We start from the raw sequence: 15,695 nt of genomic DNA on the forward strand, positions 1-15,695 counted from the left end.
TGCAGCCTTACTTAATGACATTTTATCTGTTATGTCTATGCAAGTTTTATAATCACATATGTAATTTGTTTTGAAATTATATTTTGTTTCTACTTGAAATAGAGGAAATACCTGGTTTTCAATTCCTGATTTTTTTCCTTGATTTTTTTTTTAAATTTATTTTTGGCAGGGGCATGCTACTGTGATCCTTGCTGTGCTGAGTCACAAAGCTGCCTTTATCGACAGAAAGGGGTAGAATTGAGCTGCCACACCTGCCATGTGCTGCTTTGCAGACTTGCTGGGGCTCTGGCAGCCTCAGCAGAACACACGAGAAGACTGCTCAGGAGAGCAGCACATGGGCACAGCCACATAGGGAGACCTTGCTGTTCTGAGAAGGTGTTCTCCAGCTAAGCTCTGAATTAGGTGCTTAAAACTGGAGAAATAACAGCAATATAGAGACAAGAACCACTGCGGAATTTGCTAGACTGAACTAGTGACAGGGACAGAGCAGCTTTCAATTTCTCTCAAACTTTCCCATAAAAACCAACAGTGCTACAAATTTTCCACCACAAGCAACCTGGCTCTATGTCGCCTACCATCCTTGTCTGGATTCAGTCTCCAGTCACCTCTTCTTACGTCTTTTCCGTAAGAAGTCATATAATTATATGAAATTATCAAATAACTCTTCTCAGTCCTCTACTCTTGTCAGTCAAACCATGCCATGCCTTTCTTAATAAATTAAATTCTAGAGCATCCCATTTGAGTAACATTTTTCTGAATCTTTTCAACATATAAACCTCTTGGACAATGTTTGAGAAATGGCCTAGATTAGTTTTCTCCACCAGTATTTTCTAATTCCCTCTTTCTTTAGCCGAGGTTTGGAACCACTCCTGGCTGCTGCAGCGCAACACAAGTGCAGGCTCCGTGGGGCCTCTCAGGGCCATGATTAGGGCATCCTTTTCTGTTTCAAAAATAAAGCTATTTTCCCATTATTTACCTATCTCCCTTCTCTAAAATAGTCTACTGTGTGGAGTACTGGGTTTTCTTTTCAAAGACATTATACTGTAGTGCTCATCAGCCTTTTTTTTTTTTTTACTTTCTTGAGAAGCAAAATTTTGAAAAGGTTTTGAAGCACTGTGATTTTAAAGATTGATGTTAACTTACAGCTTCTTCGAGGTCCTCCAGCTTGAAGAATGATGCTACTGTTAAAAAGCAAGCATCTCACGACAAAGACATACCAAATTATACCGTTATTTTAGCACAATTAAACCATTATGGAATTCTAAAAATGATAAAATAATTTATCACTAACTTTGTATAGAATGCTATTATTAATTTGAGATCAACAAGCCAAGACCAGTTCATGTAACATTTTATTCACAAGTAGAAAAAGTATTACAAAACAATATATAAAACATTTTAATTTACATTCCTTAGAGGAGTATTTAAAACAGCACTATAAATCCCTAGACATGATATGTGGGCAGTCTAAATGCGGTGGTAGCGTATGTCTTCTATTGGCATGTACAACATTGCTTGCCACAGGCAATATAAAAAAGACCAATTTGGTTAAATTAAAGAAAAAAGTATATACACAATATACACATATATTTAAAAAGCACTCTTTTAATTTTTTTCCCCCAATTTGCTCTTAAGTTACCTGTCACTCATTTAAAGACATGAGTATTTTTCTCGCCAGACAAAAACAATTATACGAAGTGTAAATTCCAATGGGAAAACATACTGTGACAGATGCTGGCAAAACCTTTGAAAATAACATTTTAAAGAACTGTTATTAGTGAAAAGTTAAATCTCCATATGTTCTAAAAATATCTTGCCATATACTGAAATGCACTTTGGATTTTTTTCTATTTACAAAGTATATACAAAGAAGCACACATCTCTTCATGCATTATGTAGTGAAAAATAATGTTTTGTCACTTCTTAAATGTATGGAAGTATCCAAAGAAATTATTCAATACTACTCTTATTTGAATATATACTTTAAAGTATTTAGCTGAGTAATTGTACACCCTGTATAACTGCATATTATTCTGTCAGTGACCAAATCATGGTATTTACCGCCATATAAGAAATTTTAAACAATCACATAATTTCTTCATTTACTTGGTTTGGGTTTGGTAACTGTTATTCAAGATTTTTGCACACATGAACAATCTCACAGGTTTTAGCTGAAGCATCTCACTGCCTTGGCTGCCTACTCCTGCTTCAGCTATTCTTGTGCGGGTTCAACCTTCTACTGAGTGTTTCCACGAAAAGGTCTTCTTCCATTTTGGAACACGAATACCATCTCAACATTTCCATTGCCACACAAACCATGCGTGGAAAGATGAGTAATATTTATTGCGAATTTGCGTTTGTTTTGCTGATCGTGTTGCTTTTGTCAAGGCACATTGGGTACTTAAAAGAATAATTGGTGGAGTTCATGACTGACAGGTTTGAGCCTGTTGAATGTAATGAATCAGTAGAGGTTACTGGGATTACTCACAGAAGTGAAAACTATTTTAGGGATAAAAATGGCTGCAGAACAAATGGTATTATGTTATGAGATGTGGTGCAACAAACTGCAGTTAAAATCTTAAAGAACAGCAGTGAGGGCAGAGTTGATGATTTGTTAGGCATGCGTGCAACTTTTAAGGCTTCCATTTAGAGGTATTTAAAAAGTGTTATGAATTAGTGTTTACATTTTGCATGAAAAAATTGAACTTACACAATACTACAGTGAGAAGGACAGAGTGACATGAATGAAAAGGCGTGCTAAATAAATGAATCAGATCACCATGAAGCTTGACCCTTGAAAATAGCGCACTACTAAAAAATAGTAATAGTCTAATTGTATTAATACCTTCATGGCACACCTGCTACAGTTTGACATTTTGATGTGACAGTTGATTACATTTATTTCAACGTCCAAAAATTACATGCTATAACAACAAGTGCTGTGTTCCAATACTGAGACTACCAATTAAAGACAACATCTCTACCTATACGGCTGACTTTCATTAAACTAAATCTAATTTAAAGCTAATCACCTGCTATATTTAACAAAATAATGCCCCCTCCCACAAATGTAACAATTGGATGGAGAGGACTTCAACCATAGATATCGTAACATGCAAATTCTTTAACTCCTCAAACTAGCTTATTGACTATAATGTAATATATAAGAAAAGCTTCAGCTTATCAATAGATGATCCTTATATAAATAGAAACGTGTATTTTTTAAGTCCTTCAACAGCAGGAAACTGAGTTAAAATTAGAACCAGCTAAAAAACCCCTAATGGATGCATAAATCTGCAAACAGAATAACTGGCAAAGTCTTGTCCCACGCCTTCTGACATCTGCAGCTGAATTTAACATACTCACCTAAACACACTGAAGTATTTATATTTCTTGCTGTATTTGTGTGCACTTTTAAACTCACTCCATTAGACTTTTTGAGAATCTGAAGGAATAGAAGGTTTTGTGGAGTTCGTTTGTTTGTTTGTTTAAAGAGATGCACAAGGTCATAAATCCACCCTCATGGTTCTCCCAGGATGCTCCTTGAAGTTTCACTTTACAGCTGTTACGGCTCAGATGCAACTGTGCAGAAGGTGTGAAATGATGCCATTTTTTTCCAGCTGATTTTGAAACCATGCAACATTGAAGACCAGACTATGTTTGATAAGAAACAGCACAGGAGCGTTAGGGAATCAGTCAGCTTCAGTGCTGAGAGAACTAGCATGGCTTTCTAGAAGAGAGTGATAGAACAGTGGTTACATAAATTCATTAAAAACCTCTGTGTACTCCTATACTTGACTAAACACTAAAAACCTAAAACTATACTTACTGCTTGCAGTAAAAATTCACCTAAACCTGAATATTGAAACTGCACTAAAATACCCATTAAAATGTATATTTATGTACACAGAAATAAAAACACGCGATATTCTATTTTATTACATTATTATTTATTTTCCAATATGATAAAAGTATGGCCCTATGCAAGACTGTAATGCATGCATATGTACTAAAAAAACATCCTTCCCTCCAAATATTTCAAAAAGACAAGAAAGTTGAAGGGCAAATCGAAAAAAATGAGGTAGGCTGCGATAAAGTTGTACAGTTTGTGAGTTAAGCCTGAAAATACATCTCCTGTAAACCTAGTCCTGATCACATCCCTCAAATGGTACTTGAATTTCTTCATCGAAGATGCATATGTACTGATGCAGTGTAGAGTATGATTATGGAGGAATTGTACGAAACGAATCAGCAAGGTCTATTAAAGCAAAAAAATGAAGAAAAACCTAACCACCTAAACCATCTTGCTTATTCATAATTATACACAAATCTCAACAGTAATACATAATAATACAAAACCATTGAAGAACACAGGAGTCTGAAATGTCATAAAAGTTTTCTACACATACCTATGAATCAGTAAGAAAATTTTCACTTTCTATCTTTTAACAAATATGGTGAAATGTAAGTTAATTTTTAGTGATAGATTGAAATTTGTGGTTCCTTTCATATAGAAAAACTCTAATATTAATCACATGTCTCTTAAGTTGATAGTTGAGTGGGCAAAACTACCCAGAAATTAATTTCTGATTTTTAAAAATCTTTTAAACGTGGCAATATATTCCCTTAAAACATCGAGAGAGCATTCTAGCTCCATTGATAAACACTGAAAAACTAGGAACTAGCAGCATCGATATTTGCAGTTATAGCGATACCATTGTCCCTTTCTATACATACCTAGAGAACAGGGCTATCACCTAATGATATTTGGTATACACCAAACTGAAACTATGCCAGTGGCTATCTGACACGGGCACTTAGTGCCAGACATTGTTACAGACAAACCATATATTATAAATAATATATGGATAAAAATATGTGCAACATAGATAAGGTTAATATTTTCAATGACAGCAGTAGATTTTTGGGGTGATATACGAATTCCATTGAAGCCAATGCCAAAAAAATTCCTGACTTAGCAGTCTGTTTACCTCCTCTTCTACCTCTTGAAAACATCACCTAAAGAATTAAGGCTTGATTTACAAAGAATTAACTATTGCACTTACATGTTTTCAGAATATTTTTTTTGTTGTTAAATACTAATTACTTTCTACTTATTTAAGAACAATATGAAAGTGGCTTCAAACCAAATGGAAAAGGATCAAAGGAAGGCAGTTTTATTTCTGCAGATGGCCCCAAAATTTTTATAATTACAGATAGGATAATTTTCTTAATTAAGTTTGGTGGATTATTAATATTAGTGGCAAGTGCTTCTGTTCCTGCCTTTGTGTGCATGCACAGGAGACTATTTCAGCTTTCCAACCACAGCCTACCTAACCCTTGTGTAACACCACCAGTGCACATCCGTACTCTGGGATCCTTTACTTCCAGCAGTTGAAAATGTAATTTTAAAAATACAGAGCACAGCTAATATACAATGATGAAGCAGCAGCAGACTGACTTTTTTGTGATGGTAACATTGTTATGTGGTAGAGATGATTCCTTATCACCTCTTCTCATTTTGACCTGAGCTGCATTTTCTCTGAGAATGGGAATAGTCAGTTTTTATAGATTAAATTATATTTTATGGACAAACTTGCAGAATGTTTTGTCTGATGAGATGGGAATATATATGGCTTTAAAAAGCATTTGAGATTCTCCTGTTTCTACTGCTGCTGTAGTAACTTCAGAGAAGGCTTTGTAAATATTTTTGGATGAACACTTGCCGTGTCTTTTATGCCTTGTGTACAATAAGCAAAGACAAGTTCTCAGTTCTTCCCTCATAAACAAAGACTAGCTTCACATTACAGTCTGGTCATAAGGCTATTAAACTGATTTTTTTCCCTGGAAATTAAATTGAGAAACCTGATAAAAGCTAACTGGTGTACAGACTTACCCCTGTATTCTGGTTCACATTCTCTTAACATTAGAGTTTGGGTAATTACACTTTTCGAATTCAGTCAATGATTTAAAAATGCAAAACTGTTGGATCTCTTGTAGAGTTTTAATTCCTTTCAGCAATGGCTAGGTGTAACCTAAGGAGAAACATCCTAGCCCTACAACTTTTTACAATTCTATTTTTATCTAGCTCTACATGCCTTGAGTACTCATTCTCACTCCTTTGTAGTTATGGTTTTTACCTCTTTATCAGTCTGTAGAGTCATTTGCTGTTCCATTACGCTTTGTATTTGGCTGGCTTTCAGCAGCCGCTGAGTTCCGAGGTGATGAAACTTCTATGCAGGTTCTATGTTTGGAGATTTCAAAGGACTTTGCAATGTTTCCATCAAGAGCCTTAGCTGAAATAAGTACTTCACTTAGATCCTGCTTATTATCCGACTCAACAGTGGCCGCATTTTCAGTCTCAGGAATGCAGGGTTTTGCAGATCCTCCAGCCAGTTCTGAATACGATTCACAGAAAGAAATGCTGTCACGGCAAGCTGAGTTTTGCATAAGAGGCCAAGCATCTGAAATGTCTCCACAGGTAGAGTGTGAAAGAGACCCAAGGAAGGTAGGAATCATTTCTCCAACAGAATCAGAAGCCCTGCAAAAGGGTAAAAAAGGACATGGTTTCAAAAGCATTCCAGAAAATATTATCAGTATAGTAATTATTGTCATTAATATAATAATTACAGGTATTTCAAGATGGTTTAACAGGGTTATATTACGGTAATACTCTAGAGGCACCCTGTACAAACAAGCTCTTTTGAAAAGGAATAGTTTGTTCTTCATCTGGAAATGAAGAAAACTCTGGAGAACACCACTAAACGTAAAGAGGATGCCTAGAGCTTTTCATGCTGTGAATTCATGGCTTTAGAAAACATGAACTACATTTGGGGTTGTTTATCGTCTAAATAACAGAAATATGACAAAAAATACTATAATACTGTTCAGATACGGAGACTGTCACAAAGAGGAAGGAATTTGTTTGTTCACAATGCATGAGGGGGGTTAAAACAAGATACAAGATTAAATTGCAGCAAGAAAGATGTTTGGGGAGACTGTGGAAGCTCCAACACTAGGTTTTCTTTAAAACAAACAAACAAACAAACAAAAAGCAAACCACAGGCTAGACAAATACCTAATGGAAGTAAAAGAAGTAAAGTGGGTTCAGATTGGGAAAAAGGAATACACAAGACTGTTTGAAACTCCTTGTATCTATGTGATTTTATACTGAACACGCATTCACTTTAGATTTTTCAGTTTGTTCTGTCTAGCCTTCAAAACATGAAAAGTTTTTTTTTGTATCGTCTTTCATGTGGAAAGAACAGAATATTAATGAAGGGCAAGGATTTTTAATTCTCGCGAGGGTCATTTTTATTTTACAGAAAATGGGAGAAAATGGAAGTGGAAACTCAATGCTGTCTATCTCAAATGTATTTAAGGTACATGTTGATACTGACATGTCTGAGTGTAATACACATGCCTATCTCTGTTGAAAGCCCAGTAATGTTTTTTACTATAGTATACCTAAATAAGTATTAAAAACCCCAAAATGATATACTAATACATTTTATTTCCAAAAACTGTCTACAGATTTATAAAATATAAAGGCTTTATTAAGTCTGATATACAGTAATAATTACTGTGACAAAACTCATCCCAAATTAACCTTGCCTATAAGAAATTTTAAGTAGCCTTACTAATTTCTGAAACATTATGCTTTAATTGCTTTGATATACACACAAAGCATTTTCATAGATGAGGCTGAGAGTCAGGACATTGCACCGCAATTGAAGGAAATACATTATTTTGGCAAAGAAAATTCAAGCAAACTCCATTACTTCTGGAAGGAACCACAGGATCTTTGATGTCCACATAGCATGGGTATGACATTTATTTTTAAAGTCTTAACCAAATGATCCCTCACAAAGTACACAACTCTCAATTTGTCAGCCTTAGTGGTATAAAAGGATGACTCATGCTTGCCGGTATTTAAACAAGTTATTATAGAAAATTTAGGTATTTTGTATCTTGTACTTTGGTCACTAAGTCACCTTGCATAAACTGCCTATGAAGAAGCTGCCTCTACGTTTTTAGTTACATGTGGTCATAAGAACAAGACAGCTGGAGACCAATTTAAACCTTATATGGAAAACAATTCTAGCTAAAATAAATAAATACATCCTGTGTTAAAATCTGTAACCAGGAAACTCTGAATGACACCATAAATTTTATATATTTAGCTCATGGTACTGCTGTAGAAATAACTACTCTACTACTGTATTTTATTCAGCAGATCACAAGAAACTAATGGTTACAATCTGTTAGAAATTAAAAACTAAATCTTTCAAATCTCACAGTCATTAAGAGCTTCTAAGAAAAAGAAAACCTTCATGACACTTCTAAAGGGCGCTTTAATCCTCTCAGATTCGCAGGTTTATACAGCACCTTGCTAACCTGCAGCAGAAGAGGGGGGTCACCAAAGCCTCTAAGGTACCATAGAATAATCATAGAATCATAAAATCATAGAATGATTTGACACTTTCCACTAGACCAGGTTGCTCAAAGCCCTGTCCAGCCTGGTCCTGAATACTTCCAGGGACGGAGTATCCACAACTTCTCTGGGCAGCCTATTCGAGTGCCTCACTGCCCTCACGGGGAAGAATTTATTCCTCATATCTAATCTAAATCTCACCTCTTACAGTTTAAAGCCATTACCTCTTGTCCTGTCACTACATGCCCTTGTAAAAAGTCCCTCTCCAGCTTTTCTGTAGGTCCCCTTTAGGTACTAGAAGGCTGCTGTAAGGTCTTCCCAGAGAGGGAGAAAGGGGACTGTCTGCTTGTGAGAGAAATAAATCACTTCTTTGTCAGAGAAATGGATATATCATGTCAGCATTTATTAAGTAATACTCCAATCTCACTTTTCACCATAAACCTGGTTTTGCACAAAACAGAAGTACATGGCTACAGTTCATCAAAATCTCTCATTCCACTCCAAACAGCTATTGTATCTGTATAAATATTAATTTGACTGCATAAGAAATACATAATGTTTAATAGACATCTATAAATTTATAAATTTATAAAACTAAGTTACCTTTCATTAAGTGTAGTCTGTGAGTGGAAAGCACAATTGTGACTGCTGTGCTCCATGCTACAGGTTTCATCACAGCACAGTGATGGAATCAAGTGAACTGGTCCTAAGGAATGAAAATTAATTTAATAATGTTAAAAGTGTTAAAGCTCTGTATAAACTTAGCCTCTGTACTCTTTCAAACCTGAGTATTGGTTTCCCAGTTACGTTATAATATATAGATTGAGGAAAGAGAATTCTTATTGCAAAAAAATGGGTTCTTTAATTTATTACTTTAAAATGGAATTACTTATAAAAGCCAAGCCATTCTTCCAGGAGTAATACAGATGCCAGTCACGAATATCTGCTTTTAAAATTAATTTACTTTTCAATTAGATACACGTGAGAGGAAGTATCACGTTCTGAGTTAACATATTAGGATGGTACTTAAGCCTGTGCTCTTGTCTTAAATTATGTATTTGTCCATGTCATAAATGCATCTGCTCTGAAATTACTTCACAAAATCTCAATGATTTGAATTGTTCAAGTTTTTAATGTCCTTTAGAGTTCATATCATGTTCTTAGATACTGTCTGGTAAATTCTTCACACTAATTAAAGTCTCAAAGCCAGATGCAGTGCTATTTTTATCAGAAAGAAATGAGACGATAGACATTTAAAACTTTTTTCTAAAGTGAAGGGTCATTGGAATGAAAACAAGAAAAAAAAATACCATAACCAAATAGCTACTTGGAAATTCTATGTGCTTATTGAGAAATTAGCCTAGGACAAAGGGTACTTGACAACGTTAGCTCTGTAGTTAAAGTTAAATGTTGCAACTCAAGTGTTAGATAAATGTTCATCATGCCATAAAGTCACTTTTAAGTAGACCTAACATACCACATGTCTGTGATGTGCTTCTCTGGCACTGGCAACAAGTTCTATGGTCATATTCATTTAGCTGTGGTCTATCAAAACATGACAATTCAGAGCCATTGTAGTGAATGTCTTGTGATCTCAGAGACCCTTTGGACAAAATGAATAAAAATATATATTAGTAAATTATACTCTTTTTCCTGTTTGGAGCTTCCTATCTTCACAGAATACTTAAATGTCATACTATACAGTATTTCCATACATTTTCCAACTGATCATGTGGTTTTATATAAACCACAGATTTTGCAACAAGCCTTAGGACAGCTGGTTCAACTACAGCCTCTTCTAGGAAGACATCTGCTCTAATTTTGATGATGATTTGAGAGTATATCTTATTTACTGTTACATCTTCTCGGTGTTTAATGATTCTCAGTGATTCCCATCTGAAATTTTCCACATTCAGCTTTCAGCCACTGGGATTTTGTTTATGCTGTCTTAAAGAGCTTTATATTAAAAGCAGATTTCCTTTAATCTGTATAAGTTTAGGCAAAGGGAAACAAGTTACTAAATTTCACTTACTTAAGTTTGAATTCCCTATGTCTGAATTTCTTAAAACTTCCATTGTAAAGCCTCTTCTAGGTTAGGAAAAATTCTTACCATGCCTCTCTGAATCTTTTTATTTTTGCTTGTGCTTTAAGCAGTGATAACACTGATTCTTCCTAGTTATTATTGTTATTGTTTGACATCCAGTGCTCATTAGATGCTATAAACATATTTTAATAAAAGTTTCTTAAATGATAAATGGGAACTAGAGCTCTTTTGACTTTTTCTTAATTTAAATTAAGCAGCAGAAAAATGTTTATTATAAACAATCTATGAGTAACATTGATGAGCTGTTACGGATTTTTTTTTAATGTATAAATCTAACTGGCTTAGGCACTTAATTCATCTTGAATATGCCTATAAAATCAAAATTTTTAATGACAAATCTCCTATCTGCACTGTCCACATTCATTATCTTGACGAGCTAAGTTGTTTCACAATGGCATGTGATGCACAGATCCTCCAAGTTGGTATTTCCACATTGGCACTGCAACTCCATAATGACACCCCAGCTTGGATCCCAAATGGTCCACATTATATCTGTGCAGTGTCTAACAGAGTATGGCACAGAATTAAAGCAATTGCATTATTTCTGGACATCTGCACAGCATTTTCTCAGTAGAAGCTGGAACACTCAAACTGACCTGGCAAACGTGTATGGATACGTAGTCTTGAGCTTCTGCTAGCTTGCTCATCTCAATGCTAAACTTGTTTGAATGCTGTGGAAATTTCATTTATTTACCTACAGAGGTATTTGCCAATCTAATACTGGTTTATAAATATTACAAAGAAACAGTAATAACTGGAAACTTACAGCTTGGTTTCTTCTCCATAAACTGCCTCTTACAGTAGATAACACAAAGAATAAGAAGAGCTAAGAGCACTGTCGCAAGTGCGCTGCATATAACAGCTGCTAGAGCAGTGTCTCGAGGGCTAGAAACAGTTGATGGGATCTTCACAAGGTTTACTTTGGTGGTACCTGAAATAAATTTAAATAAGAATCAAGGCAAATCGTAAACATTTCAGGAATATACATTCATGTAAATGAAAGTTTGGGAAATAAAAGAGGTTTGTAGCACAGAAAAAAAAGGATGTTCCAACTGCTAATGTATAAACATCAGTTGCACGTATAAATAGATACAATTATGAGCAACCACATCACAAAAAAAACCCGTATTAAAATATATCGCAAGATGAGTGGTAATGAGTGGAGATGAGCACAAACACATTCTGACCATCCATGGGAATGGAATCAGATCTTCACCATGAAAACAAAGACTTCTCAATTTTAAATGATGGCAGATGATTTTAACATGGAGAACATATCCCAGTGGACAGCGGAGAAAGCCATCCACTAGAGGGGGTCACAAATACACGAACTTCCCTTAATGTGGAAACTTTCTGAGAACTGAGACACCCACAGAAGGTCAAACCATTTTGCTTGGTTGTATGATGTCATGACATCACGGCCATTTCTAGGATCAAACCTAGGATTTCAACTGTGCTAACTTCTTTTCGTTCAGTGATAGTTTTTTAATACACGCAATATCTCTAGCAAAAATTCAGGAGACTGATTTTACATCCATGTTAGTAAAGACTTAAACAATGTTTCTAGTTTTGACAAATACAGTTACTTTTACATGGAAAGCAAGAAAGTATCAAAAGTTTTACTACAACTATTAAAATGATCTTGAATTACAAATGGTCTTTTAAAATTAAATTCATAAAATTATTTAGGTTGGAAGAGAGAAGGGAGAAGAGACCAACACCCTCCATGCTACACCCTCCTTTCAGGTAGTTGCAGACAGCGATCAGGTCTCCCCTCAGCCTCCTGTTCTCCACACTGAACAGCCCCAGTTCCCTCAGCGGCTCCTCATCAGACTTGTGCTCCAGACCCCTCACCAGCTTCGTTGCTTTTCTTTGGACAGTCCTTTTTTTAATATTTTTTTTAACAACTTATAAGTTCTGATAGCTCACCTCTTTCGATCTATTTTGAAGTTCACATCAATGAAACAGTACTTCATGAGAAAAGGAACAAAATATTGAGTATTTCTCTGACAGCAAATTTTAAAAAAAACACAAACCATATTTTATTAACTTAGAAAATAACAAGCCTATTTCCCCCTGAAAATCTTTGCTTAAAACCTAAACACTATAACTCCCAAGAAATGGTCCATGCAGTCAAAAGTTTAAATTGGGAGATAAATGTCTGCCAGACTACATTAAAACCTCTAATAAAATTGTACATACATACAATTGTTCGAGATCCTAACTGCAATATAATACTAGCAGGAGAGAACTAACTTACTAGCTTAGTTAGTGCAATAAACTGGACTCTATTACTCAGGAATACTTCCCCTACATATATCAAACGTGAGCAGAAAAACATTTACAACACCATATTGCTTTGTTGTAATGGGCAAATTGCCAAAAAGCTAGATATGTTGAAAACCAACTTTATTAGATCCAATTCTAAGTCTTCAGACCACTTACACCAAAGAAAATATTAATTTATAGGAAATAATCACAAGTTTAAGAAAAAATATGTACAACTTCTCAAATAAAGACAATTTCTGTGGATTTTAGTATCACGTAGTTGCTGGTAAGTGGAGGAATATAAAAAAGTGGAGAGGTCAGATCACAGCTATTATTCAGAAGAATTTTTGTTCAATGTGAAGAAAAACAAGTGCTACTGCATCTACATCTGCTTGAATATTTCTATTTACCTTTGATTTGTACTATTATGTTCCACTGTCACATGAGAAGTGTGGAGAGCAAATTTACAGCAGATCTTTTTTGGAGCTACTGGAGAGAGTCCAGTGAAGGGCCACAAAAATGACTGAGGAACTGGAGCCTCTCTCCCGTGACGAAAGGCTGGGAGACCTGGGACTGCTCAGCCTGGAGAAGGCTCGAGGGGTATCTCATCAATGTGTATAAATCCTTCAAGGGAGGGTGCGAAGAGGACAGAGGCTCTTTTCTGTGGACTAGAGGCAATGGGCACAAAGCGAAACACAGGAGGTTCCTTCTGAACATCAGGAAACTGTGAGGGTGACCAAGCACTGGCACAGATTGATCAGAGGGGGTGTGGAGTCTCCCTCCATGGAGATGCTTAAAAGCCATCTGGACATGGTCCTGGGCAGCCAGCTCAAGGTGTCTCTGCTTGAACAGGGGTGTTGAACCACATCATCTCCATAGGTTCCTTCCCAGCTCAACCATTCTGTGATTCTGAGTTATTAAAATACAGCAGATCTCAAAACTCAAGTCAATAAAGAGGCTGAAGTCTCCTACATGAACTAGAAATACATTTTGATACTGTCCTTGTACTGAAATGCTATCATTTGCATTATCATAGCAGATAGCCTATTTATCAGTTCTGTTTCAGATAATATAGTACAATTTAAATTCAGGATCTCTGGTACTTTTCCTGTTAAATAATTATTACCTACCCTTCTCTTTATGTTCTTCTGTAATTCCTATTACTCACAGAGCTAAGTGGTATGACCACTATTCCAGATCTTCATTGTTATTTAAAAGAAAAAGCAACCAATGTTGTAATCTTTTTGTCGTAACTTCAATGTTCTTGGCAGCAGCATTGCAATCTTCCACAGAGAAAGCTTTTTACTCAGTTTCTAGGATTCTTGCAGCTGTAGTTTTAAGTTTACAGTTTAACAGACTGCAGAAATTTCTGCATGGTATGAAAAGTTCCAGAATATAATTCAGTGAGAAGCAGTAAAATTATACACAAAAAAGCTATCCATACAGCAACATGTGGTGGCTGTGGTGTGAAAACCAAGGAGTATGCTTTGATATTGGGTTTTCAATTGTAGTCAAGTGTTTGATCTAGTCTTTAGAAGGGTAAATACACCCTGGACAAGTATTTAAAAACAAGAAAATAAAAACCTGATCAAAATATCTTCAAATATTTTTCATATTAATATATAATATGTATATTAATACCTGTATCAATGTACCTACCCCAAAATACTAAGCAGTTCTAACAAATCAGGCCTTCATAATTAGTAGCATCCTGGGAAATTACAAATTACATGTATTTCCTTAGTGCCCATCAGCAACATCCAAACCGGAATTACAGACATTGGACTTTACACTGAGATGGCAAAAAATAAATTTATTTTAGCTGTTTATTTAAGATTTATTTATTTGGTTGATTTTTTTAGTTTATTTTTTTACTTGAGAAAGCAATTTCATTTTCCTGAGAATGCCTACCACTCATCTTCACCTTCAAAGAACTTTTTGGAATAGCTACTGTGAGCAGTCCATTGTAGTGTAGCTCTAATTATAATGATAGTGATCTTCCCTGCAGAGACCAACATTTCAGAAGTGGATTGCTATTGTAGAAGTGGCCCGTTGGGCATTGCTGAACTCTGCTTTCAGTGTTACGCGGATATGTATGCACTTTCACAAACCCTCTCCTTCTTTTCAGGCTCACAGACTTAATGGCCACATTTCAGTAAAGCGAGGAGGTGCATCTTAAACGTTAAACTTGCACTTACATCTATTACATGATTAAACTTAAATATGTAATTAAACCCTTTGTGGATGGGATGTGATACATTAAGAACAGCGCAAGGAGGTGCACATTGTTTTATGATTTTGGAAATCATGTGCATATTATGTATCACACAAAGAAAACAAAAACTATATTTCATTTAAGAAACAGATTCCTTTTTCTAAATCTTAGTTCCAACATATTCTGGAAATGTGCTAGTTCTACAGAAGAATTACCCAAAATACCAAGATGTCTCCTGCATAATTTTGAGCAGGAAGCGTAAATACACATTCTTCCTTTAATTAACCAATAGTGCATTGTAATGTCAGTATATGCAAAGGTATGGTTCTTAAAAGCAAGTGAGGTTTCTGCTAATCTAAGATGGTTAAATAGCAGTAACTCAGCTAATACGGAACATATGAATGCCAGCTGTATCACTAGAACTTTTGCCAATAAACAGAGTAGTTGAATTTTCAGCCTATTATACCAAACAACCAGAGACAGGACAAAATGTAAAAAGGCTTCCTTTATCACTTATTTCATGTTTATTTTCTTGGATTTTTTTGTCAGAACCATGATTACTTACAGTCACTACTGGAATCAGAACGCCTAAAAGAAAGCTTTTTGTGGTAGATTAACCATGTGAAAAAAGAGCTTGCAACATTTTATGTTTCTTCCATGGGTATAATAAAAAA

General features: G+C 35.3%; 1 protein-coding gene across 3 annotated transcripts in view; it reads right to left on the reverse strand.

Moving 5' to 3' along the window:
* Positions 1-1,435: 1,435 nt before the first annotated feature.
* Positions 1,436-15,695, reverse strand: part of TNFRSF19 (TNF receptor superfamily member 19) — a 70,255-nt gene continuing 55,995 nt past the window's right edge. For 2 of the 3 annotated variants that reach the window (XM_065644412.1, XM_065644420.1), the window contains exons 6-10: positions 11,305-11,469; positions 9,912-10,037; positions 9,038-9,140; positions 6,141-6,541; positions 1,436-3,730 (exon numbers count right to left, since the gene is read on the reverse strand). In XM_065644412.1, the coding sequence (XP_065500484.1) occupies positions 6,148-6,541; positions 9,038-9,140; positions 9,912-10,037; positions 11,305-11,469 (788 nt within the window). In that variant the 3' untranslated portion in view covers positions 1,436-3,730; positions 6,141-6,147. The remainder of the gene's footprint in view (positions 3,731-6,140; positions 6,542-9,037; positions 9,141-9,911; positions 10,038-11,304; positions 11,470-15,695) is intronic. The other variant, XR_010606960.1, reaches the window with a different exon arrangement.

Source organism: Caloenas nicobarica, chromosome 1 (genome assembly GCF_036013445.1).
Source record: "Caloenas nicobarica isolate bCalNic1 chromosome 1, bCalNic1.hap1, whole genome shotgun sequence".
Lineage (NCBI taxonomy): Eukaryota > Metazoa > Chordata > Aves > Columbiformes > Columbidae > Caloenas > Caloenas nicobarica.